This window comes from Sparus aurata, chromosome 1, assembly GCF_900880675.1.
Source record: "Sparus aurata chromosome 1, fSpaAur1.1, whole genome shotgun sequence".
Taxonomy (NCBI): domain Eukaryota; kingdom Metazoa; phylum Chordata; class Actinopteri; order Spariformes; family Sparidae; genus Sparus; species Sparus aurata.
Window position 1 is genome coordinate 9,536,736 of NC_044187.1, and position 23,876 is coordinate 9,560,611.

The 23,876-nt window shown below is 43.1% G+C and overlaps 1 protein-coding gene across 3 annotated transcripts; it reads right to left on the reverse strand.

Annotated features, from left to right (window-relative positions):
• Window positions 1–1,254: 1,254 nt before the first annotated feature.
• On the reverse strand, window positions 1,255–23,260 carry gtf3c1 (general transcription factor IIIC subunit 1). Of its 3 annotated transcripts, none has more exons than XM_030422191.1 (40): window positions 22,782–23,260; window positions 21,531–21,737; window positions 20,941–21,117; window positions 20,707–20,850; window positions 20,516–20,612; window positions 20,299–20,422; window positions 18,714–18,893; window positions 18,421–18,536; window positions 17,537–17,589; window positions 17,063–17,436; window positions 16,868–16,927; window positions 15,800–15,933; window positions 15,566–15,681; window positions 15,318–15,471; window positions 15,103–15,206; window positions 13,209–13,288; window positions 12,789–13,085; window positions 12,542–12,687; window positions 12,315–12,412; window positions 12,130–12,226; window positions 10,311–10,494; window positions 10,092–10,188; window positions 9,435–9,567; window positions 9,240–9,327; window positions 8,897–8,952; window positions 8,389–8,497; window positions 7,753–7,895; window positions 7,392–7,534; window positions 7,226–7,310; window positions 7,023–7,135; window positions 6,868–6,927; window positions 6,678–6,771; window positions 6,370–6,542; window positions 5,058–5,660; window positions 4,778–4,917; window positions 4,245–4,349; window positions 3,872–4,164; window positions 2,052–2,590; window positions 1,779–1,965; window positions 1,255–1,675 (listed from the first exon to the last, which is right to left on the reverse strand). In XM_030422191.1, exons 1-40 carry the CDS (start codon window positions 23,000–23,002, stop codon window positions 1,463–1,465), a joined length of 6,537 nt encoding a protein of 2,178 aa, XP_030278051.1. In that variant the 5' UTR covers window positions 23,003–23,260; the 3' UTR covers window positions 1,255–1,462. The 3 variants fall into 3 exon arrangements, with proteins under 3 accessions (XP_030278051.1, XP_030278055.1, XP_030278044.1); XM_030422195.1 differs by having other exon boundaries at window positions 3,872–4,161; window positions 8,897–8,955; XM_030422184.1 differs by having other exon boundaries at window positions 8,897–8,955.
• Between the last annotated feature and the right edge of the window lie 616 nt (window positions 23,261–23,876).

A 23,876-nucleotide genomic window follows, 5' to 3' on the forward strand; every position in this document is an offset into this window, starting at 1 on the left:
GACTGGGGAATAAGCTCTGGACAAACCCTCCCTCACCCACTGAACCAGTGACAACGCACACTCAGACACAACAATATGTTAAATCTGTTGATCTATAAGAGGTATGTAAGTGAGAAATACAACTGAATGTTTTGTAGAGAGAGATTTGTGCTCACTATTCTTGTTGGAACACGTCCAAGCACAGAGTGGAAAGCAATTGTTGCTGAACTTCCCGGGGATCTTAATCGCTGTTTCCTGAGAGTCCTCCCTCCATTACTGGGCACATTCCCGTATAACTCAACACATGTCCGACTAAATGGCTCTACAGCAATACCTGAACAGTACTAACTGCTTTATTTACTTCTAACCTTACTCTTATATCCGTAGGCAGGAGAGAAAATGAAATCCTACAGACTGAAACAACGGCGCACCAATCCACTCCACAGTCTCGTCCTACATCTTCTAGGAGCCCTGAGGAGGTTTTGACCACTGCAGAGCGACGCTGTGAGAAACAAGTCGTCACGCTAGTCCACCGATTTTCAGTTGATGTTGGTAACGGGCCAAGAAACACAGGAATTTACCAGAAGCGGCAGAGAAAAACAAGACTTTCAGCTGCCAAACATGGATGGTAGTAATTTGGGGCCGCTGTAACTTTGAATCCCGGCTCCCCCTGGCTGCATGTCGAAGTGTCCTTGAGCAAGACACTGAACCCCAAATTGCTCCTGATGTGCAGTCGGCACCTTGCATGGCAGCCATCAGTGTATGAATGTGTGTGTGAGAATGGGTGAATGTGTCAAGTGTTGTAAAGCCAGTTTTTACATTAATATGATGCATTAGAAAAAAGTTGGAGACGGAACAATAAGCACCTAAATATACATTTAATGAGAAGCTGTCGTAAAGTTAACTTAACTTAGCTGACTTGTAAACGAGACCCCCACATTTTTTTTTGCAGCTCTCATTTTTGGCACGCATCACTCGTCAAAACAAACACCATACTTTGTCATCTGTACGTGAGCGTGTCGGAGCCCTGCAGGAGTCCCAAAAAAATGCATCTACAGCGAGCGAGAGACAGTCGTTCCAACCACGAGGAAATTCACATCACCTCCTGAATGTGAAGTTCAACAATCAGCCGAAGACGCTTTGCTGGCATTTGTTTTCTAGACTGAGCAGTAAGACATCCCCATGAGTACACCGACACGATGACGCCGCGCTCATCCCTGAAGGTTACTACTAAACATACCATCTGATCTGCAAGACAAAGGAAAGTCACGAATGTAGGATGTAATCATTTTTATTATATCACTTAATACAAAAACGGGAACACCAGACGGAATTGACTTTTTAAGACAAAAAAGGAAACAAATGTACAAAGAAACCCTGTTCTGTAAAACCAGAAGTGAATCTGTCAGAGAACCTGACACGAAACATTGTGAAATAACATTTCAAAGAGCCTAAATGAGATGACGACGATCCGCGACTTGTTTTAAGGTAGATGATAGTTCCAGTGGCGTTCGTTGGGCAGCACCTGACTGAGCCGCAGGCAGCAGCTGATGGTGGGCTCGTAATACACCGTGTCCGGTTCCTCCGGCTTCGCTGTCGTCTCACTTGTCGCCTGAGGCACGGGGCGGCTGAACAGCGACGCTTTCGGTACTCTGACCCCAGTTTTCTTCGTCACACAGCCCATGTGGATGAGCGCCTGCGGAGGAGATCGGGAGCGTAAAATGTAAGACGTGAGCTCGTTCGCTGCAGAAAGGCGATATTCCTTTTCTCTGAATCGTATTGAGAGGATTTGTGTTTACCTGCACCAGGTCCAGCAGGGCCATTGGCTGCAGCACATCTTTGTAAGTTTCCACCAGCGTCTGCTGCGTGAGTCCGGGTCGGGACATGATGTTGTAAAGGACGGCCTCCAGCATGCCCTTACACACCGGCCGGTTCACACTCCCGTCGACCATGCGCCACGGTCGGCCGATGAAACTCACACTTTCTCTGTTAGTGATGGAGACAAGAGGGAATAAAGGGATGAGACACAGGAAAGAGGAATGTGCACTTAACTAGTCACAGTTTGCACTTACTCATCGTCACCATCCGGTTCTGCTGGTGGAGAGGATGCTTCATCTCGTTCTTCATCCACACCGTCCTCTCGGGCTCTAAGCTCCTTCTCCCGTTCTTTTTTCTCAGCCTCCACCTTCTCCTGACCTCCCTTCTTCTCTCCTCCCTCTTCAGGCTGCGTCTGCTTTCCCCCCTCCTCTTCTACATTCACCAACTTGTCTTTACTTCCCTCATCCGTCCTCTCTTGTTGCTTTTTCCGCGGTTCCTTATCCACTTTCTTTCTCGGTTTGCCACTCGTCGCCCTCTCTTTCTCCTCTCCTTCTCGTTTGTCCGCAGCCGATTTCTTTGCCGGCGGCTCCTCCGTCTCTTGCGGGACTTCTCGTCTGCTTCTCTTGCGCATGGAGAAGATGTTGTGCTGACCCTTGAGTTTGTCCGATGGGACGCAGGACTGCGACCACGGCTTGGACGTCACGGTCAGCAGCCACGGCTCAGCGTGCTGCACGAGCACCCAACGGGGTCCCAAACTCCCAACTTGTAACACCTGGCCTTCTTCTTTTAAGTCCTGCGACGAAAAAGGGAGAAAATCAGATCAGGAAGAGGAAACTAGAAGAGTGATAGTTCACCAGACCTCTCCGAACATCAACTGTACAATCATAAGCAGTGATTGCCTTTCTGATCAAACACACGGTAAAATCCAGTTGAAATCTCAGATACCCAGCAGGTTTTGTGGTGTTGCCACAGAACCTCACAGACCTCGTACCCACATCACAAACAGCGCTGTTGTTCTGAGAACTGAAAAAGCTCCACACATGAGTCATCACCAGTGCCAGCTTCCTGTCAGTGGCGCCTTACGCACAGAGCTGTAATCCACACACGACTATGACAGGCCGAGAAGTTGTTCCAATCAGTATTATTCCACTGGAGCCAACAGTTAAGATGGTAGCGACGACTACACAGCTAAGCTCGCTCTTCTAGCCAAATTAGTCCAGCTAGTTATTCATCATGACTCGATTTAACCACTGATTTTTTTGTGCTATGACATAACTGACTTCGGTCTTGCTAGCTGACTGCAAAAGAGTGAAAAAAAACCTGCTTTGTTTTTTTTTTTGCTTTATTTTGCAGTCAATTTGATAATTCTGTTGAAAATTATTACTTTTTTTATGTAAAAAAGATGTTAAACAGTCACATTAAAGTCGACAATCACATTTAGAAATGTTATTTAGAATCTTATTAACCGAAATTGTGTGCCTCTTTTGTTAGATAACACACAGATTTACCAAAATGTATTTTCATCGAATAACAGGTTATGAAATGATCCTGCCTTTTATTTTACTTTATTTATTTATTTATTTTTATTTTATGTATTTATTTATTTATTTATTGTAACTGTTGTCACTGTCCATTTCATTCATTCTTTATTTCTTTGTGTGAATGAGTGGCTGTTCGAGGGGATATAAATGAAAATGTTTGTACATTCGACATAAAGTTTGATACGCACTTGAAACTTCAATAAAATTGAATGTTGGTTAATAACACGAGAGCTCGGGTAAGACTGCTAGCTCAAGCTAAGGGTGGCTGCTAGCTTCCCCTTGGTATAGCTCTCTTGTTGTAGCTGTCTGGTTGACTGTCTCTCTCTGGCAGAGCGCAGTAATTTGTGGGCTTTCACACTGAATTTCCACAATGTCCATCCATCAAACCACTTGGCTGTCTGTGTGGCACCAAGTCTAGTAAGTGTAGTTTAGCTTTCATCTTTATTCTATAGTCACTGTACATTTTACACAGTGTTCATGCTGAAATATACATTTCTGCTGCATAATGCAAGTTATATGGTAAAACTCGATACCTTCATGTACTCCTGCAGGCTCCTGCTGCGTCCGGACTGAGGCTCCTTCAGGTGCGCGTGAGTCTCGCACAGGTCTTGTACAGCCAAGCCGTTCTCACCAGCTGCATCCAAGCTCCTCCTGAGCTGCGCGCATGCTTTAATGTCCTGAGGAGTGTATCCTCTTTGCTGAATCAAACGCCAGTCGCACTGCTTCGCGCTGGATGGAGAAGGGCAGGGCGGGGGAGTGGTTTTTGTGAGGCTGGAGGGCAGCAGGGACGGACCACACTTAGTCAAGTCCAGTGGTGAAGAGTCTACTAAGGAGAGAAAAAAGAGAAGAATTACATTTAGCAGGTGAAAGTATGTCTGTACAGGTAATACAAGCGTTGACACTTACCCTCCAATGTAAACAGGTGGTGAGCAGGTTTGTTGCGCAGTTGCAGCCTCATGATACACGACTCCACCACGATGTTATCGAGAGTGTTGAGGTTACGTCGCTTGACTAGAAACAAGACAAAAAGATTTACAGATCCAAATGTGGCGGAAACTAGCAATTATTTTCTTGAAATATAACAAGCTCTAAATCAAAATACATGAAAGAACTTTAGCTTCTTTTTCAATGTTTGCGCAACATTTTTGGGGGTTCACACGGTGGTGGAAAAGCACTGACAATCTGGATGCATACTTAGCTATAAGTAAAACTGCAGACTTGAAGAAATGCTCATGGAAGTACCCAAAAATGTAATCTAAAGACTTAATTAGAGTGATATGAGTTACTTCTGTTCACTACAAAAATGATTCCCTCGTCTACCAACCATGCCTCATGTTGCTGACCACCAAAATGTACTTTCTGACATCCACCGGGTACAAATGAGGCAAATTTAAATGAGTAGAAAACATCTGTCTAACTGATAAGTAAGTAAACTCTACCTATGCCAGGAGAGCAGTATCCCCGCATCATCAGGTAGTTGGTGTGCGACGCTTGATGTGCCTTCACCTCCAGTCCTTTTTTCCCCTCGAACTCCTCGCCGTCATCGTCGTCGTCATCCTCTTCTTCCAGCGCTGCCATACTGAAAAGCCACCGTTTAAATTAATCTTCAAACTTCAAATTAATCAAGGGTTTGCACAAACAATTTAGTAACTTAGCGAGGTATTTATAGTTGATTATACAACAACATGACGTGATGTTTGTTGGCGGATTATAACTCACTTCTTGACGACATCATTTTTCACCATGCTGCTGTCCACCACAACAATCTGTTTAGGAATGGATATGTACACACTCAGCAGGCCCAGAGTCATCAGGCTGAGAGAGACCACGCAGGCTCCACCTGGAGAGTCCAGAGAGAACCCGAGCATGTCCGACACGTCGGGGGGCTCTGCTGAAGCTCGCGGTGCTGCGATTGAGGTGGCAGTTTTGGACGGATGATCGTCTGTCTGCTCGCTGCTGGATGGATGCTCAGCAGCCTCAACTACAGAGCAATCCTCTGAGTCTCTCTGTCCTGGTGTCTGTTCTCCGTTCACATTCATTTGGTCGTTCGCTCCTTCATTTGTGGCGTCACCATTCGCCTTCTCTGGCTGTCCCTCTGGTTCACTCACTGATCTGCCGCCGTCCTTCTCTTCACTTTGTTTTCTTTTCCTTTCTGAACCCGTCCTTCTCTCCGCCACTTCCTCCCCGTCCTCCGACCTGTACTCCGTTTCCTGGTGGAACGCGGTGACGGGTTTGTCGTCTGCGGTCCTGTTGTTGATGAGACTCCTCAAGAAGCGGAAGGAGTCGGTGCACAGCGGGTGAGGAAAACGTGTCGAGAAACACCTGCGAGGGAGGTGGAAGTGTGAGAGGCGTGGTCAGAAAGCAAGGACTCAAATACTACTGCTAGAGAATAAAAGACTTATGGCTTTTAAATCAAATATTTCGAGGCGCTTAACTCAGGAACGAGGGGATGACACACATCAATACAAGTTTTAGTGGCAACCTGTTTGCCACTCTTGCAGGACATAAAGTTTCTGTACTTGTGCTTGTCGAAAGGCAATAAACTCCAAAGAAAATCCAAGAAGGAAACGAGGCCGAGGAAAAAAAGCAAAACGCTGAGATTTATTCTCAGAATATAACCACTTTGAACAAAAATAAGGGTTTCCAAGCAAAATTCTGGGTATTCGATCTGTCACCTCAAACTGATTAAGCTACGGTCAGAAAATTGTTGCTCCCGTCCTGCTCCGCTACCTTATAACCAAAAACAGAGATGCCGACAGGTGCCCACATGGCTAGTTTACTACAGTAAGCTGTGCTTTACAGCAGTATCGGTTTGTGGTAGCAATACAAAATAAAAGCATAATAAAACCTTATCTACTGAGTAGACATTAATTACATTAAAACGAAACAAAACATCAGTTATGATTAATCCTTACAAATTAAAGCAAAATAGATATGAACTAATTAGACACAAAATGCAAACATAAGCCTCATGTTTTAACACAAGTAATAATATATTCACGGTATCACAGTATTCCCTCTCAGGTTGTACCTGTAGTAGGACTGGGACAGCTGGTAGGACATCGGCAGGATGGGGAGCGCTCGGTTCTTCTTCGGCCCGAGCGGCTGGTGGACGCGGCGCCGGTTGACCAGACCTCTCTTCCTGCACTGTATGAACACTTTGCACAGCAGCTCCTGGTTGTACTTACTGTACAACTGGAAGGTCTGAGAGAATACACATTGATAATCAGAGGTTTGTGTGTGTTTACTTGCCTTAGCATCATTTTTTTATCTAGATTATTGTGTCTGTTGCCTCGTAAAACTTTGTAAACAGAGGAAGAAAATCAAAGATGGCCGTACCTGGAAGGATCTGGAGGACTTCATCTGGCTGTTGGTCATGACCAGAGTGCTCTGGATCAAGTTTTCTAACACCAAAGCGTGAATTTCTTCTGTGCTGCAATTGAGACGCACGACCAAACAATGAACAGCTTCCGTAAAAATGTAATCAAAGGGAAAAATAGTAATAGTAGTAATCAAACTCAATCCTCACCAGTTGAGAGTATCTCTGTTTGGCATCTGATTGTTACAGTCTATCGCTGCAACTCTAAACCTGTAACAAACACACACACACACACAGCAATGCATCACACTTACAATTCGGTGCCATCGGTGCTCGTCTAAAGTCATCACATCAAACCTTCTTACCGTGAGAAGAGCTGCTGTTTTGTGTCGGGCACTGTCAGATCACCGGGGCTCAGAGCGGTGCTGAACTTCTGTCTGAGCAGCTGGACGTACTCAGAGAACACTTTCGCACAATCCTAAAAAAACAAAATGTGAATCTGTCAACTTCAACCATTCGGAAACAAACAAAAAGAGCAACTATACGATCAACAAAACCCAAAACACACCTCTGGATTGTCTGGATCTTCGGGTTTCTTCTCCTCCAACACTCTCATCAGAGGTTTGTCCTGGTGCACCTCGGCCAGACAGATCCTGAAGCACATTAGGCGGTGAATAAAAACTGCAGGTTTGTGTGTAGAAGTGTGTGTTTGTATCAAGCGGACCAGCACCTACCTGTAGTTCAGGAGCGTCTGAGGGTTTTTGAGGATGTATCGAGTACGACGTCCGACGGCGACGGATGTTTTATCCACCGACATCTCAAACTCAGCGTGGAGCAGGTCTCTCACCCCGCAGTACGGTATGAAGGGCCTTTTTAACTGCAACACATTAAACAACACAAAGAGTGTGAACATACAAAAGTTCTTATTATCATTTAAAAAAAAAAAAAAACAGTCACAAACAGTAGACACAGGCCGATGAAACGAGTGAGATGGTGGTTGTATGAAGTGACGGTTGGGAGAAACAACATTACTGCATGTGTGTGTGTGTGTGTGTGTGTGTGTGTGTGTGTGTGTGTGTGTGTGTGTGTGTGTACCTTGTTGTTGAGCAGGTGTGAGGCCACGCTGCAGAGCATCATCAGTGAGTCCTCCTGAATCGACCAGTAGACTCTCTGTCTGGTCATCATCTTCAGAGCTTTGTGGTCCGCCTCGTCGTGGGCAGGCGTGCGTTTCTTCGGCTCTTAAAAGACAAATAACGAGCACGCAAATAAAAAATAAAGAAATGCACACAATCTGTCAGCTGTAGTCCGAGACTCACATGCAGGAATTATAATCAGGGTTCTTACACATTTTTCAAGGTCAAATTCAAGCACTTTTCAAGCACTTTTAAGGGTAATTTTCAAGATTTTCCAGCACCTTATTGCTGGGGTAAAGTACTTATCTACAGGAATATATATACTCATGATTTTATTCTTCACTTTTTATCACAATCATGTACATTATATTATGCTGTAAACATCTAAAATTATGTTTTATAATAGCAAAAACTTCAGAAATTAATTATCCGGTCTGATCCCAATTTTGTGAAAGACAGAGTTATAATGTCAAGCACTTTCAAGCACTTAAACTAAAATCCAAGCACTTTTCAGACCTTGAAAACACAACATTGAAATTCAAGCACTTTCAAGGATTTCAAGCACCCGTACGAACCCTGTATAATGCTCGCAATGTACCTTTTCTCTTCTTGCGAGGGGCCTTGACAACCTCCTTTTTGCTCCTCTTCCTCTTCTGTCCCTTTCCTCCGACCACCTGCTGGTTTCTGGTCGCAGGCTCGACATCCACCTGGTTACAAACGCGCAGGAACAGGAAACATTGTTTGATGTCTTCAAATCATTTTGGAAGTTTAACGCATGTAAAAGTCTTCTAGGAAAACATCTAAAATGAACAATGTGAAACTGAAAATAAAAATAATATAGTACCTTTAATGAAAATATAAGACAGAAGATTTAAAACACACTCTCATCGCCAATTCATTAAGTACTTTTGAACAATGCAAAACATAATGCAACACTGTTCAACTCAAACTACATCATGTAATGATCAAACGGTTAAATCAAGACCCGTTTTAAACAGTTGAACATTATGACCCCAATGAAAAAGGATCGATTTCAGGAGCTTTTGCTACATTTTATAATAAACTGGTAACTAAACGTGTTAAAATAATATTGATAGAAGTCGTACCTCCACAATTTCTTTAAAAGGTCGCTTGGTAGTCAGATAATGACGTGTAGCAGATCCTGCTGTGACACACGGACATCAAAAACATTATAACTGAGCAGCAGGAACACAGAGACACACAGCCAAGTTTAAAGAGTTACTTTGCAGGAAATCAGAATAATAATGGTCCTTAAAGCACTCAAGTAACTCATAAAAAGAAAGAACCCAAACAGGAAAAGCAGCACAATGACGGCATCAACTGCACTCTTAACAGCACTCAGAATCATATCTTCAACTCGTATCCTTTCATCTACACATGAAGGCTGAATTAAGTGGAGAAGTCAAGTTGGCTGTAAAAGCGTCTCACCCGCTGTCAGTGCCATCCTCAGAGCGTTTTTACTCAGCAGGCTCTTCAGTCTGATTTTATTCTCCTTCGTCTCTAAACCAGTTGGGAGCTAAAAAAAATAAAAATAAATAAGAAATGCAAACAAGAAATTAGGCCACATTATATGTTGTCTATGCACCATATACACCATGTTCAACTTGTGTTTTGTGTTCGTACTCTTTTGCAAGACAGCAGGTGATTGGTCCAAAACCAGTTGCGTTTAAGATGTCCGAAGAATTCAGAGTCCAGACCTCCCGCTCCTTTACCGTCTCCGGGGATCGACCCGTCGTCAGACACTTCACGACTGCCCCTGAGGGTGTGAACAGATGCACGCATACGTCAGTGCTACTGTATTTTTTTAACAGTTTTGACATGTTTATTCCTTTGTGTGATTTTAAACTCTGGACTGAGGAGACGCCACATAAACTCCAGCACTCAGATCTTGACAACGGCTTCCTTTTTGTTGTTTATCTGTTCGAAGATTTGGGTTAAAATAACACAGTTGGTTTATAAAAGGCCTGAATTGTTTATTTCTGACCTGTCCTGACCTCTCAGATGATTGAGATCAGGTCTGTTTCTGTCCCCAGAGTCAAAACTGAACACGGGGAAGCAGAGTTCAGGTTTTATCCACCACACATCTGGAACAAACTCCCAGAAAACATCAAATCTGCTCTAACTCTCTACTGCTTGATTTGTCTTTTCAGCTTTATTGATTTTCTTTGAATTTACTCTTTTTAAATCTCTATTTCTGTGTCTCTTTCTATAACTGTATTTCCCTGTGTGTCTTCTAGATCTTCCATGCCTTGCCTTACAGAGAAATAACACTCCACCTACTTTAGCAGGTATGCCAGTCCTATGAACACGTTGCGGTCATGAACGAAGGAAGGATCAGCTTCCTCCTCTGTGACGTTTCTCTTGCTCCGGATGACCCCTGGAGAAAACACAAACAAAGAGAGGAAATTTGTCCAGTTTGCCAGTTTGCCGCCAGTGACTCGGCTTTTATGTGTGTAAATGTGTGTGTGTGTGTGTGTGTGTGTGTGTGTCCGCATGTACCCAGTGGTGTATTGAGGCAGACACACATCAGGTCAAACCAGTAGTTTTCCACGTCTTCGGCGGTGTTGAATGTGTACTGGCGCTTCTCAAACGGTTTGTCAGGCGACTCTGTGACCAGCCAGTAGTGCGGCTCGGCCTGCGTGGTGTCGACGATGGTGGAATTGCGCTTCAAGTACAAAAACACCTGGAATGATGTAGATATGGAGAAAAAAAATATAGAAAGAGAATTATTGGTGCATTTTCTTTTCCCAAGTCAACTCCTCCTATTCTTTTTAGCCTTTTATTTATCTTTCTTTTGACTTGAATCAGTCACTTGGATGAAGTTTTTGTCTCAATTCTGAAAGTGAAAGTGTTCCCATAGAGGCAAAAACAACAAAGAATCTGCCAAATACGCAGTTCTGTTAAACCAACTGGAAACAAAACAAACCAATATGACTGTTTCTGCTTCACCACAGATTTGTTTTTCTTTCCCTTGACAATCTTTCCTTGCTGAACTTCCTGTTACTTCCATGTTTTAACAATTGTTCTGTTTCTGTTTTATAATAAGGGGAATAAGAAACACATGCTGTAAATTAGGTATGAAAGATTTTCAAAAAACATCATCAAATTGAAATTATTTTCGACTGATATTTGAAGGAATTAACATTTTTACATTGTTACTCCCATTCTAATCTAAAAAGATATATTAAAAGTAGGGCTGTCAAACGATTCATTTATTTAATCACGATGAAACGCATTTTGTCCATAGCTGACTCGCGATTAATCGCAAATTAATCGCAATTTTTTTGGCACATTTTTTCTGTTCTAAATGTATTTTTTTCATGTTCTTAATACTTTTAAAAACATAACATTCATTCAACACTTCAAATCATGCACTTCAAATAAAAGGCTAAAAAAATATCCCCTCACCCTAAATGGGATCAAAACATGATGATGTCTGCTTTTGGCGAGGGAGCGGTGGGCTCTCTGCATCTGCCGTGTGTTTGGCTGCAAATGATATCTGAGACTCGATGTACTTCAGTTGTAACTCATTTCATGTCGACAGTAAGTGCAGATAACTTTCGTCCTCTGGACCGAACCATCTGGTCGTGTTTTGAAAGTGAATTTGCCATTCATAAGTCCTTTCTCCATTTCCTTTCACTTTCGCTTTTCAGTCCACCGTGTTTTTCCCAAACACCAGCCCTGCTTCTTCTTCTTCTGATTCCCTTTCTTATTCTTCTGCCACCCTCTGGATCAAGACTACAGGTGCCTCTGACGGCCATAAATCAAACAATGCGCGTTCCTTTTTTTTTTTTTTTTTAACCGAGTGTTAATCGCGCGTTATAAAAAATTTACGCCGTTAAGAGGATGTTGCGTTAACACGCGATTAGCGCGTTAACTTTGACAGCCCTAATTAAAAGTATTATGTTGGGATTTTAGCTGGGATCTACAGCAACGTGATATCTGATTTAAAATGATATTTTGACACATAACACGACTTGCACCTCCTGTAATATGGAAATTGCAAAAGCCCAGACAGTGATTTTGACAACATTTTGATTAATTGTTCAGCTCTACTGTAAACTTAGACATATTGAATTATGCATGTTTTGTAGCTACTTTAACAACCAACCATCGAGGGAAAAAAAATCACTGGTAAGATTTGTCATCAGGCACGTTTGTCCCCCTTTCAAACATCATGCAGATATTTGTGTATTTCAACGCAAATAATTAATAATAAAGAAAGAAAATGATGGGATCAGAGCAGCAGTCAGATGACAAAGATCTATTCTCTCTGTGTGGTGTTTTCTGTGGCAGACTCGACGCTGTGACTGCGTACCTGGTCTTTCTCCTTGAACTTCTCCACAGGACCAAACTGCAGCAGACCCATGTAGACCAACTTCTGCAGGTTCTCGTGAAATATGAAGATGTATTTCCTGATTCAAAGAACACATAAATGCTCAGTTTAGAATTACAGTCGCGGTGAGTTGCGAGAGAAAGCGAGAGAGAAGAGAAGCAAGTCACCGTCTGTAAAGCAGCTGTCTCTTCATCTTGGCGGGCAGCATTCGGACAAGATAGTGTTGCTTCACCGGGTCGTTGAGATATTCCTCCAGTCCATCCACCTGCGCACACGAGTCAGAAAACGTGCTTTTACAAACAGAACGTGAAGCGGGCCATCAACAGAATCTCATAAACGTCCACGTGGGAGGGACTTCTTGCATAACTTCCTGCATGACACAGTGTGTGCTCACCTTGTAATTGATCTGTGTGATCTGAACGAAGACAGAGAGAGGCAGGCAGAGGAGCAGGTCGCCAATCATCGCCCAGCCGCTGCCAAAGTCCTTATGTACTCTGACGGGAGGCACGAATCTCTTCCACGAGTCTTCATCAGCAAACACTATCGGAGGCAGTGAGGCGATCACAATAACAGCGATTAGTTGGTAAAACGATGTGTAGAACTGATCCACTGGCACCGATTAGCTCATGACGCTCTCTAACCTTTCAAATTAGACTCAGTGGGACGAGGTATCGATTCTTCCTTCAGCTCCTCCTCTTCATCACCGGATGATGCCACATCCAAGTTGGGCAGAGTAGAATCTGCTGTTTGTGGGTCCACGGGGCCGTCAGCAGGATCGGAGCTGCCGGGGTTGGTTGCTGCTGTCTGACTGGTCGAGTTGGAGTCGGAGGAGTTCTGTCTGTGCGGGTGTCCGTATATCAGGTACCACAGGAAGTTATGAATAAGACGCAGACGAGGCATCTTAGGCTGGAAGCCGAGTGACCTCCCCAGCCCACGAACTATGAAAAACAGAGAGAGAGAGAAGAGAAAAATAACAAAACAGTGAATAGGGGACAAAGACGCCCCCTAACAGAGGGCAAAGGAGTCTAACTTGCAGGAACTGAAAGACTGTTGATAGAAACCTGTCTCGGGTTTGAACTCGTCGTCCTTATCTTTCTTTTTGTTGTCCTTCTTCATCCTTTCATCTTGCTCTTGCTGCAGACTGAGGCGAGAAGGAGATGATTAAAAAAAAACAGCCGAACGGAGGCTTTATCGTGTTAATCAGGACTATGTGGACAGAACATTTACACTGAGAAAATGACTATATCAAGTCAAATTAAAGGAGCCAGACAGTAGGAGAGAAGAGAGAATCGGACTATAAAATGACTGGACTGACAGTTTCTGAGAGTCCATGTTACACCTGAGATCATTAACAATCTTCACGAGGGCTGTCTCGGTACTGTGGTTCATCCTGAAACCAGACTGACACTGTTCTAAAATATTGTTGCTGTTTAAAAAAATCATTTAATTGGATATAAACCAGCTTTTCTAAAATTTTACTTGAAAAGGGTAAGTTGGATACAGGTCGGTAGTTGGCGAAAATATCGGGATCCAAATTGCTCTTTTTCAGAAGGGGCTTCACCACTGCTGTTTTAAAGGCAGAGGGGAAGACACCCGTCTGGAGAGAGCAATTCACAAGATTTAAAAGTTCAAACTCAAAGAACGCATAAAATTGTTTTAAGAGTGATGTGGAAATTGGGTCTAAGGGCGTTTTCACACCTATAGTTCGTTTGCTCTGGTCCGAATGAGGGACCAACTTGTTACAATGTTGCATATTGCCTCGAGTTTGGTTCGTGTTCACACAGCAGCATTTACAAGTGGACCATAATGTGTGATGCGCGAGGAAACTGCTCTCTAATTGGTCTAAATTTCGAAAACGAGGCAGCAATTCAGCTGAATTTAGCACCGAGCAGACAGGAAGTCAAGCACTGAAACAACAACAATTTGACATCCGGTTACTTTTCAAAATAAAACACTCCGTGTTTACACCAGCACACAAATCTCAAAGAAGAGACAAACACAAGCTCTTCTTCTGATCCTTCGGTCGGGAACACTTCGTGTTGTTGTTTTTATGACACAGACCTATAACTGCAGTTGCAAGTGATCATGTGATTATCGTGGGAACTCCTCGGCCTCGCGACGCCAGCTGTCTACCGTACTGCACCGTGTCCGACTCAAAACGCAACCGGGGGTTACCGGACGGCGGAGCAAAACACCTGATCGGGCCGTAACGCAGCGGACACGTATCCAGTGGAAATTCGGGGTTAAGCACTGATGCTTCCTGCAGTTGGGTCGGATCGAGTTTGGATCACGTTCTCACCACAAACAAAATGTACCAGAGTTTGTTTGGAACCGGACCGAGACCACCTCTTCGACAAGGTCTCGGTCCGGTTGTTTTGGTCCGCACCCGAATGCGATTGATGTGTTCACACCTTCCCAAACGAAGTGCACCAAGGGGGTAAACGCTCCAGGGTTCGATTCAGCTGAACAAAACAAGGCAGGTGTGAAAACGCCCTAAAAGGCAGGTTGTTGGGTTAACTCGGGAGAAAACTCTACCGAGTGTTTCTGCATCAACCAGGACAAAATGCTCCATTGTCTCCTCGGATAAAAGCGATGGTTCAGGTCTGTTAAAAGCAACGTTGTTTTGTTCTAAAAGAGTGGGTCTAATGCCATCGATTCTACCTCTGAAGTGGTCTGCAAAGTCCTCACATAGTTCGTTTGTTGGAACGATGGAGGACTTCTTAAAATCAGTATTAATTAAACGGGCAATTGTGGAGAAAAGGAATTTATGGTCGTTCTTTTTGTCTGAGATGAGTTGTGAGAAATGGGAAGTTCTTGCCTGTTTTACTGCTTTATTGTGGGTTTTGAGTTTGTCCCGGAATATGTCATAATGAACTGTTAACTTTGTGTGCCTCCCACAAGTACGACTCCAACCTCTCTCACGGGCTTAATTTCAAGTATTTGGTTTGCGCTCACCGTACAGCGCTGTACGAGCTGGAGATCCTGAAGCGGACCTGTTCAATGACACGAGTCACTGCTTCATCGTTGGGCTGAATGGACGGATGAACGACCATCTCAACCTGGGGAAGAAGAAGAAAGACAAGGAGAAGAGGAAGTCCCCCAAGGGAAGTTCAAACACAGGCGGTGGATGAGAATGTAACTAACCATCACGGTGTGACGTGAGCATTTACCTTCTTGGTGATGCCATCTTGGATGATAGTGGTATTGTAAAGCTTAAGCAAGCCTTCTCTTGACAGCCTGTGGACGAGACGTAAAATAGTCTTCTTGCAACACTTTGAGCTGAATCCATCCTGCTTCTCTTCGTCGTTGATCATCTTCTGCAGCCTAAACAGAGACGGCATGTTGACATATTTGTTTTCCCTCTTATTGTTCGGTAGAATGCTTTGAAACTAGCTGATAACTTTCAAGACAAACTGACGGAAACAGTCCCTCGATGATTCTGAAGTTGCGGACGGCCTCGACGATCAGGTTCTTCCTCCTCAGCAGGCGGTACGTCTCATGAGACTGGTCCAAAAACTTCTTACACCTGGGGGTCTGAAGGAGGCGGATTGAACGGTTACTTTCAACACACATCTGCTCGTCTCACACAGCTGGAGCAAAACAGTGTGAATAACAAAAAAAAAAAACAGTGAAACCCTCCAATCAGACTGACCAGCTGACTATTGTCCCTAACTTCCACCACGTTGTTTTCGGCCGTGTCATCGTCTTCATCCTCTGCCTCTCTCTGAGGCAAAGGACTCGCAGGAGATGAGGTGATTTCACTCTTCCCATCAGCGAGAGCTTGTTCTGATAGAGGAGACATTGTGATTTAAATATGATTGCACGGAACAAAGAAAACACAGACATAATACATATAAATATCCACTATCGATACAGCTACTGCTAATAATACTGCTGATCATTAATGCTTGTCCAACTTAATATAATGAGTTGGTGTTTTAACAGCTGGATAACATTTCTCAGGTATTTACAATCTCACACTGGGGCGCTTTTATTTGTCACTTGTTTTGACGAACCCACATGTGATCGTCAGCCGACTCTGCAGTTCGTCTAACTTCTACGGATCGCCTGAGTGTCTTTCAGCTCATGATTTTGGTTTCACAGCTCACAACTTTCCTGTTTTTCTACAGTATCCCCGCCCTGCTCAGAGTTGTTTCTGGCAAGAAAACAAGGTACAAAAACCGTTCAGCACTACGTTTAACAATTTGATGGAGCATTTAGCAGCTCAGGAGCGACATATTTCCCACAAGAGTTGGTCATCAAAAGGGAAAAAAACTCGATGGTAATGTGTGAAAAAAAAGTTTGTTTGCTAACAAGTCACATCAACTTGCTGCCCCAAATCTCAGAATCACAGGTTTAAGATTTGTTCATTTTCAGCAGCAGTGTTTGTGGCGAGCAAAACAGACGATGAAATAAAAAGTTTCTTTCAAAGTCAGAGCACTGCTGAAAGTTAGTTACAGCATAGTTGTTTATGCCTCTGCCTCCAGAAGATTCATCACCGCTGACAGTCATTCTACTCATCACTGCGTCTCGTATGGAAAGTCTGAGTGGGCAGCAGAGAGATGTGATGCCGCAGGTGTTGGTTTCTTTTCAGTTATAAGGCCGTGATTACAAACTACTCTGCCGTTTAAATATTACCGTTTTTAATCGTGTTCTGTTGGTTGTTTTCAAGGGCACAATTTAATAAAGCTCAAATAAATGAGTCAAGGAAGAAATTTACCTGCTTTGGATTCTGACTCTGAATCGGGCGTCGTGTCGTTGCTGCAGGCTGGTGTTTCACCTGAGTGACGGCAGAAAAAAAAGAAAGAAAGAAAGGTGGATCACATAAAGTTCGTTAAACAAAGAACTGGATGTGATTTTGGTTCTAAAAGAGTCATTTTTAAGTTATAACTGCAAAGGTTTAAGGAGTGCTCACATTCATCTGGTGTAGGCTGAACAATGGGAGTCTCTGGTTGGGTCTGTTTGGATCTACTTTTCCTCCCTGCTTTGTTTCTTTTGGCTCCTGATCTTCTTCCTTTACCTTTGTCTCCATCCAAGCCTTCATCTGCTGGATCCACATCTCCATCATCACATGTCTGTACAGCTTCCTCCGCACCTTTGCTTCCTCCTCTGCCTGCTTTCTGAGTCTTCTTCGCTGCAGGGGTTTTCTTTGCCGCTTTCTTTGAGGTTGACGGAGTTTTAGGCGTGACGGGCGCAGAGTCTGAAGTCCGTGGTGCAGAGGAGTACAGAAGCTTCTTCCGTTCTTGTTCCTTAGCAAACAGCTGGAGTTGATCGCTCACTCCCACGCACCTGGAAGCAGCAGTGAGATGAAGAGGATTTGGTATACAAGGATTTGACATGGCATGGTGTTAAAGTAGAAAGAAGCTGGAAATCTACATTAGATACACACTTATGGCTGATGTATTTTGTGGTCCTCTGCCGACCAACATCCTCCATGAATCCCTGCAGGATGAAAGACAACACACGCATAAAAATGAGCAATCGGAAGAAGTTTACAGGAGCCATGATTCAATAGAAAAGTTAGTTTTTCTGAAAAGAAAGAATTTAGGGGGAAAAAAAACAAAATGAATATGACACGCAAGGAAAAAGGAAACGAAAGGTGAACTAGTCTCCTGACAACTGGAAGGGACTCAACTGCCGATTCTTAGCAAGTTTACCTGCATTTAAAAACCCGTATACAAGTCAGGGGGTCATCACAGTCACTGGGATTCATCCTCTGGAGACGATGAACATCAAAATGTAATTACTTTCATTCAGATCCATCTAACAGATCAATCCAACTGACTGGCTGATGCAGTACTAATGAAAGGACAGAACGTCTGGGTTCTCACTCGAGGCATTTTAGCATCAGCAGCATTATAATTTTATTGCCTTCAGACAAAAACAACAAAAGCAAGTTACAAATGCAAGACACCATTTTCAACTCAAACAAACAGATCTACAAGCTGTCCATCTGAAGCCAAACAAACTTTTTTTTTTTTTTAATCAGATCACCATCAGATCTGGCGAACATCACAGCATCTTAAAGAGGAAGGGTTTTCTTTGTGGTGGCTGACCTCTGGTAGAGGTCACGTGGGTGGGATGCATAAGCATGTCCGACAATTGAGAGTGTGCTGCACGCATGATTGCGTTCCACATCCTGACATCCCTTTATGTAAGACATTTCCCAACCTCTCTGATGCGCATACGTGTTTGAGGAAGCTAACTAATTTATTTCGGCAAGAAAATAACATCTGTGCATTGGAAACTTCTTATTTAGAGCCCGGCGCTTACCTTAATTATACCGTCCTTCTCCATCCGCCGGCAGAGCATGCGAGACTCCAGCTTTCCGACGTTCATCCTCAACCCGACAGCAGTCTTAGGGATTCCCTTTGTACCACAGGATAATACTGCGGTACAACAAAACAGATGCAAAATTACTTTTAGATGAACTGGAGTTGAGAGCAGAGCCAGTGGGTTCAAATATGCAGCAAAGAGCCCGAAACTGACACACGAACAAAAACATAAAGCCTTGAAAAAAGTATCATCCTCTTTGCCCGACACACAGTGAAAGTGATCAGACCCACCAATGTGATAGGCCTGTGACATGACATCAACCTCCATGATTCTGCCCTGTGAAGGGACGGCGCTTCTTCTCGCCTCGTTGTCATAATCTTCATCATCGTCCTCATCGTCGTCCTCATCGGCTACACTCTTCCCGGAGTACGGCTTTAACGATTTCACACACCGGATGAGAACTTTATCTCCTGGAAACCAGAGTGAAATAATGCAGTGCATTTGTGTTAGGCAAACATAAAGCTGAATGCAATCACCACAAGGTTGTACATCACATCAGTTTAAGCAGTAATGGTGATGTTAAATCTGTCTTTACTCGCCTTTTTAGACTGTAAGACACATTTAAATGCTCTGGAGGAATCTGGTCAGTGGACCTTGAAAATGTATTTTTTGTCAAACTGCTATTTTCACATTGAAGGATGAACTAATGCATTTTTTTTGTATGTATAAAATTACTACACAATCTTAAAATATTTCATTTAGGATTTTTCTCTCACTCTAATGTTGTGAGATTGGGCGTTATTAGACAAAAATATGATGCATGGCTGTTGGGCCTGTTGGGCCTCAAACTGCAGAAAGGAGATCTGTAACATTTCTTGATAGACGATCAATCTTTTAAATAATATTTCAAGCGAACGTGGAAGAAATCCGACAGTTTCAGTTTTGCAAATATCAAGATTTGATGCTTTTCTTTGTTTAAAAAATATTTATGGATTGTTTTGGGACGAAACAACCAATTTTAAGATGTCGCCTTAGACTTAAAGGGATAGTTCGTTTTTTTTTGAAGTGGGGTCATATAAAGTACATATCTATAGTCGGTCTGTTTCCTACCGTAATCACCGATCAGCGCAGCAACCCCGTATCCCTACGCATGAGCGCTAATGCGGAAGGATACGGAGAGTTAAGTTTCGTTTTTATCAAAAGTAAACCTCTCGTCCAGCCGCCGCTCGCAGATCAGCTGTTGCCCAGTTACGCTAGTGCGTAGGGATACAGAGGTTCTGCGGTTGAGAAAATGTAATGCCAAAACAAAGCGCGGTCTGACGGCGATGTAAAGCGGTGTGAATTTTACCTATACAACGTACACCTGAACTGTTATAGATTTTTTTTAGGTGAGCCTTGTTTTAGGTGGTTAATTTCGCTTTTTTGCTGGACCCCGTTCACTGCAGTACAAAGCTGAGCGTCTGGGCTGGAGCGGCTCTCTACTTCTCCAAACTGAGGCTGCGCTGATCGGTGATTACGGTAGGAAACAGATTGACTATAGATATGTACTTTATATGACCCCACTTCAAAAAACCCAAACTATCACTTTAATTTTCTGACATTTTCTAAATCAAGAAAATAGATGTGTCAGCAGTTGATTTTGAAAAGAATGAGAAGATGCAACCCTACAAATAATCCCTTATGTTTCTGGGATCCGTTCTATTTATCTAATCTAAACATTAAACTGTTTATATTTTCAATATATTGCAGATTTAAAATGTGAAGTTGGTAGCTTCATCTTTCACTAAGAGATAATAAGAAAATGAAAAAGATTGAGATTAGCACATATTCTGTTATTCTGTGCTTATGTGTACTGGTGCTTCAGTGGTATATCACCTTTTTTGTTGGTGCAGGGCCCGGCACTGGGATCCAGTTCCTCCAGTGGGTGCTGGATAAAATCAACCAACTTGGCAGATCGCATGTATTGAAGGACACGTTTGAAAGAACGCTCATTCACGTTCTGCAAAACAAACAAAAGACCACATCTTCATACATCTTCACGGATGGAATGACAAACACACTGAGAGAAACACGATGACAGAGAGATACTCACAAGACATTCTCTGAGGACCATGAAGCTGGTCAACTGGCCAGGGCAATGCTGGAGATACTTGGACACTTTCTCCATTAGAATGTCGTACTTGCTCCTCCTGAAAGAGAAGAAAATGTTGAGAAAAATTTCTCCAGGAGGGACAAAAAGGGAGGGAGTGGGGCCGACAGAGAGAACCCAGACCATGAACACACCTGTTTACATAGAAGCGTTTGAGCATCAGAAGAATGGAGTGCTGCTGCTGTCCCGAAATCACTCGTGTGCAGTGAGACTGCATGCCGATGAGTCCATGACTGACGAGAGCCTTCCTCATGTAGTGCAACTTTCGAGCGTCGATCCTGTTGAAACACAAGACTTGCAGTTACACAGTGAACGGCGGCACGGAGCAGCAACGACACCGCCGCTACACGACTGCACGAGTCGCCTACTTGAAAGAGCATCCGTGCAGATCTCTCTGTAGCTCTCCCTGCCATCGAGCTCGGCCCACTCTTTCCAACACGCAGTAAGAGTCGTCGCTGAGTTTCAAATCAGGGTCGCTCTCGCTGCCGATCAACGTCCTGAAACGTAGCATCTGAGATGCCACGACAACGAGCTTTCGGCCATATCTAAGGAGGTACATGTCAGAACGGAAGGGGGAAGTGTGAAACACAAGACAAATGTACAGGTGCACTTGTTTAAAAAAAAAAAAAAACTAAAACATTTCAGAGCTCTCTTTGGTTGATTTTGACGTGGATGACTGATTAATGATTAATTGCTAGCTTTAATCAACCCTCAGAAGCTGTGATGAGATATTACACATTGTTGATAAAATGTTTTGAACTTTCCTAACTCGGAAACTGATTACTGCTACCTCAAATTTACTGGAGAGAAACGTGTGTTCGTTGTTCAAATGATTCAGTTCAATAAAAATTCTGTTTACAATATTAAATCACTGCATCGCATACACAGACCGCTTGAGGAACAGTCATGAAAAAAACAGACCGCTGAATGCATTTGTAATCAATGAAAGTCTACAAACCTTTCAAAAGCCTCCTGCAAGTTGACTATTGGGGTGAGGGACTCGGAGCGGACATTTTTTGTGACGTCTTTCCTCTGTTTGAAGAGTGCACACGAGCCCTGTATCCCCTCCTTGTTTTGAACCATTGAGATCGGGTAGACATCTTTCCGTGAGTCTGAAAACTTCTGTCTTGTTTCAATGCCTGTGTCTGGGTCGATGTGTTTGAACCTGAAAACACACGTGCATGCAAACGCAAAAAAATCAAAGTCAGGGCCAGATTCTAGCTCGAAGAGGCACTTAGAACACAAAATATCCTACAAAGTGCGATGAATTAAAGCTGCTGTAAGCAACGTGTTTATATATGGAAGGGCAACTATATTCTAACAGTAATCACTGAGTTGGTCAGTAGGCCTCGTCTCTACTCCCATATCCATGCCATTAAAGAAAAGAAAAGAAGACATGATCTTCTGGCATCCCTTTCAATTTTATCCAATCAGGACAGAGACCTCCATAACGGGACGGTCCCGTCTGTTTGTGAACGTCTCTGCGCTTGTGTGGTGACGTAGAGAGGAGGGAGGGGATCGCTAACAGACAGGAAGTTAGGTAAAATGATGGCAATGCTTACAGCTACTTTAAGTAAAATAAAGGCATCCCTTACTACCTTAAAGGGTTACTCGACTAAATTGACACATTACAGTTTGTTTACAAGGGGGTACTACTGCATATGTGAAAATGTGTAGAATAAAGCCTTTTGTGGTTCCTGAGGAAGCTGCATGTACTCTCATAATCTCCAGTAATGTCACTAATTGTCTAAGTTGCATTGTGGGTAATGGAGGCGCCTGGTTTTAAAAAGAAAGACGAATGAGTGGAATAAAATGAGACGATATCTTTGGTTCTGCTGTATTATACTTTGATTATTTTTAACCGTCCATATTGAGTGCAACATTTTCTTAGGAGTGCAATGATAGACCAACGGACTGCCTACATTACCCACAATGAGCCTTAGCCACACGGTGACATCACTGAAGGCACATCATCAGATCATATGCAGCTTCTTTTAGAGCCACTAAAGGCTTTTTACTACATGTTTCACATGCAGTGGTGCTCTGCAAGACATGTAAACAAACTTTAATGTGTAAAACTAATGGTGGAATTGTCCTTTAAGTGGACTTCACAAACTGAGTGTGTTTCTGTGGATTGTCTTAAATAACCAGGATATGTTTCGGGGTTAAGTGTGGGAAAATAAAGATGATGACGCCGGTCTGAACTCACCTGTCAAACAGCTCAACATCCTCCCTCTCTTGTGGGAGCTGGTAGAATTTCAGGTCGGTGTTGTTGATGAGTGACTTCCAGATGAGCTCCTTGGTGGAGTCGTCGAGCTTGAGTGGAAACTCGGGCTGTCTGCCTTCGAGTCGTATCCACAGAGAGGGAAGAGTTATTCCGTCCAGTCCCTCCAAAGCCACTTCATCCGCAACTATACTCAACGGATCCATGGCATGCCACTGACGAGGCTAACGCTGTCGGCGAGCTAGCATGCTAGCTCTGCTAACTCACCAACAACAACCAACTAGCTAGCAGCTTGTGTGGTCCTTCCGGTCTCATAAATTTACCGGATTCTTAAATACATGTTATCGCGTACTGACGTTACTCCAGGCTCGGATAACAGCGTTAGATACAAAAGAAATACTTGTTTACAAATGCTTTAACCGATTACGTTCTTACAACTGGTGTTTCTCTGTTTACGTGCTTACGTCACGTTTCAACTTTGACCTCACGTCGTACGTCGTTTCACAATAAAATCCACAAGATGGCGTCCAAGCGCAGTTTTTCTGATTTATTTCCATGGATGCATTTACATTATTGTATTGTTTTGATCAGGCACAGAAGCTACATTTTTGTCATACAGATATTCCTACATATTATGATAAAATAAACATTGACTTTGCTGTACAATTCCTGCTGAAAATGTCAGTACTTTGTACTACTGCCTTTCTCAAGCATCGTCTTCACCCTCCACTCTCATCCAAATAACCATCTTACAATAAATCAAATACAGAGTTTTTCCTGATTACATTTTTAAATGCCTTTTTTTTATACTTACTACTGGATATAAATATCAGCCTTAATTAAAAGGTTCTATTTTTAGTTAAAGTTTGATTATTCAGGAACAAAAACATATTATCAATCATGCATTCAATATTCTCTTGATCTAGAATCATATTAGGATAAAAAAATAAATAAATAGATAACAATCTCAACTCAAGATCCTTTACAGCCTTTTCCGAAGCTTGCAGCTGTATCATATGGTCTACGTCAGCAGAGATACAGCCATTGATGTGATCCATTCACTAATGAAGATCGTGTTGT

Coding starts and splice junctions, on each gene's coding strand:
- gtf3c1 (XM_030422184.1), bottom strand. CDS start 23,002: ATGGATCCGTTGAGTATAGTTGCGGATGAAGTGGCTTTGGAGGGACTG. Junction 12,413..12,541: donor TCACACAGATCAATTACAAG/GTGAGCACACAC, acceptor TCGTGTGCGCAG/GTGGATGGACTGGAGGAATA. Junction 7,136..7,225: donor AAGATCCAGACAATCCAGAG/GTGTGTTTTGGG, acceptor TTGTTTTTTTAG/GATTGTGCGAAAGTGTTCTC.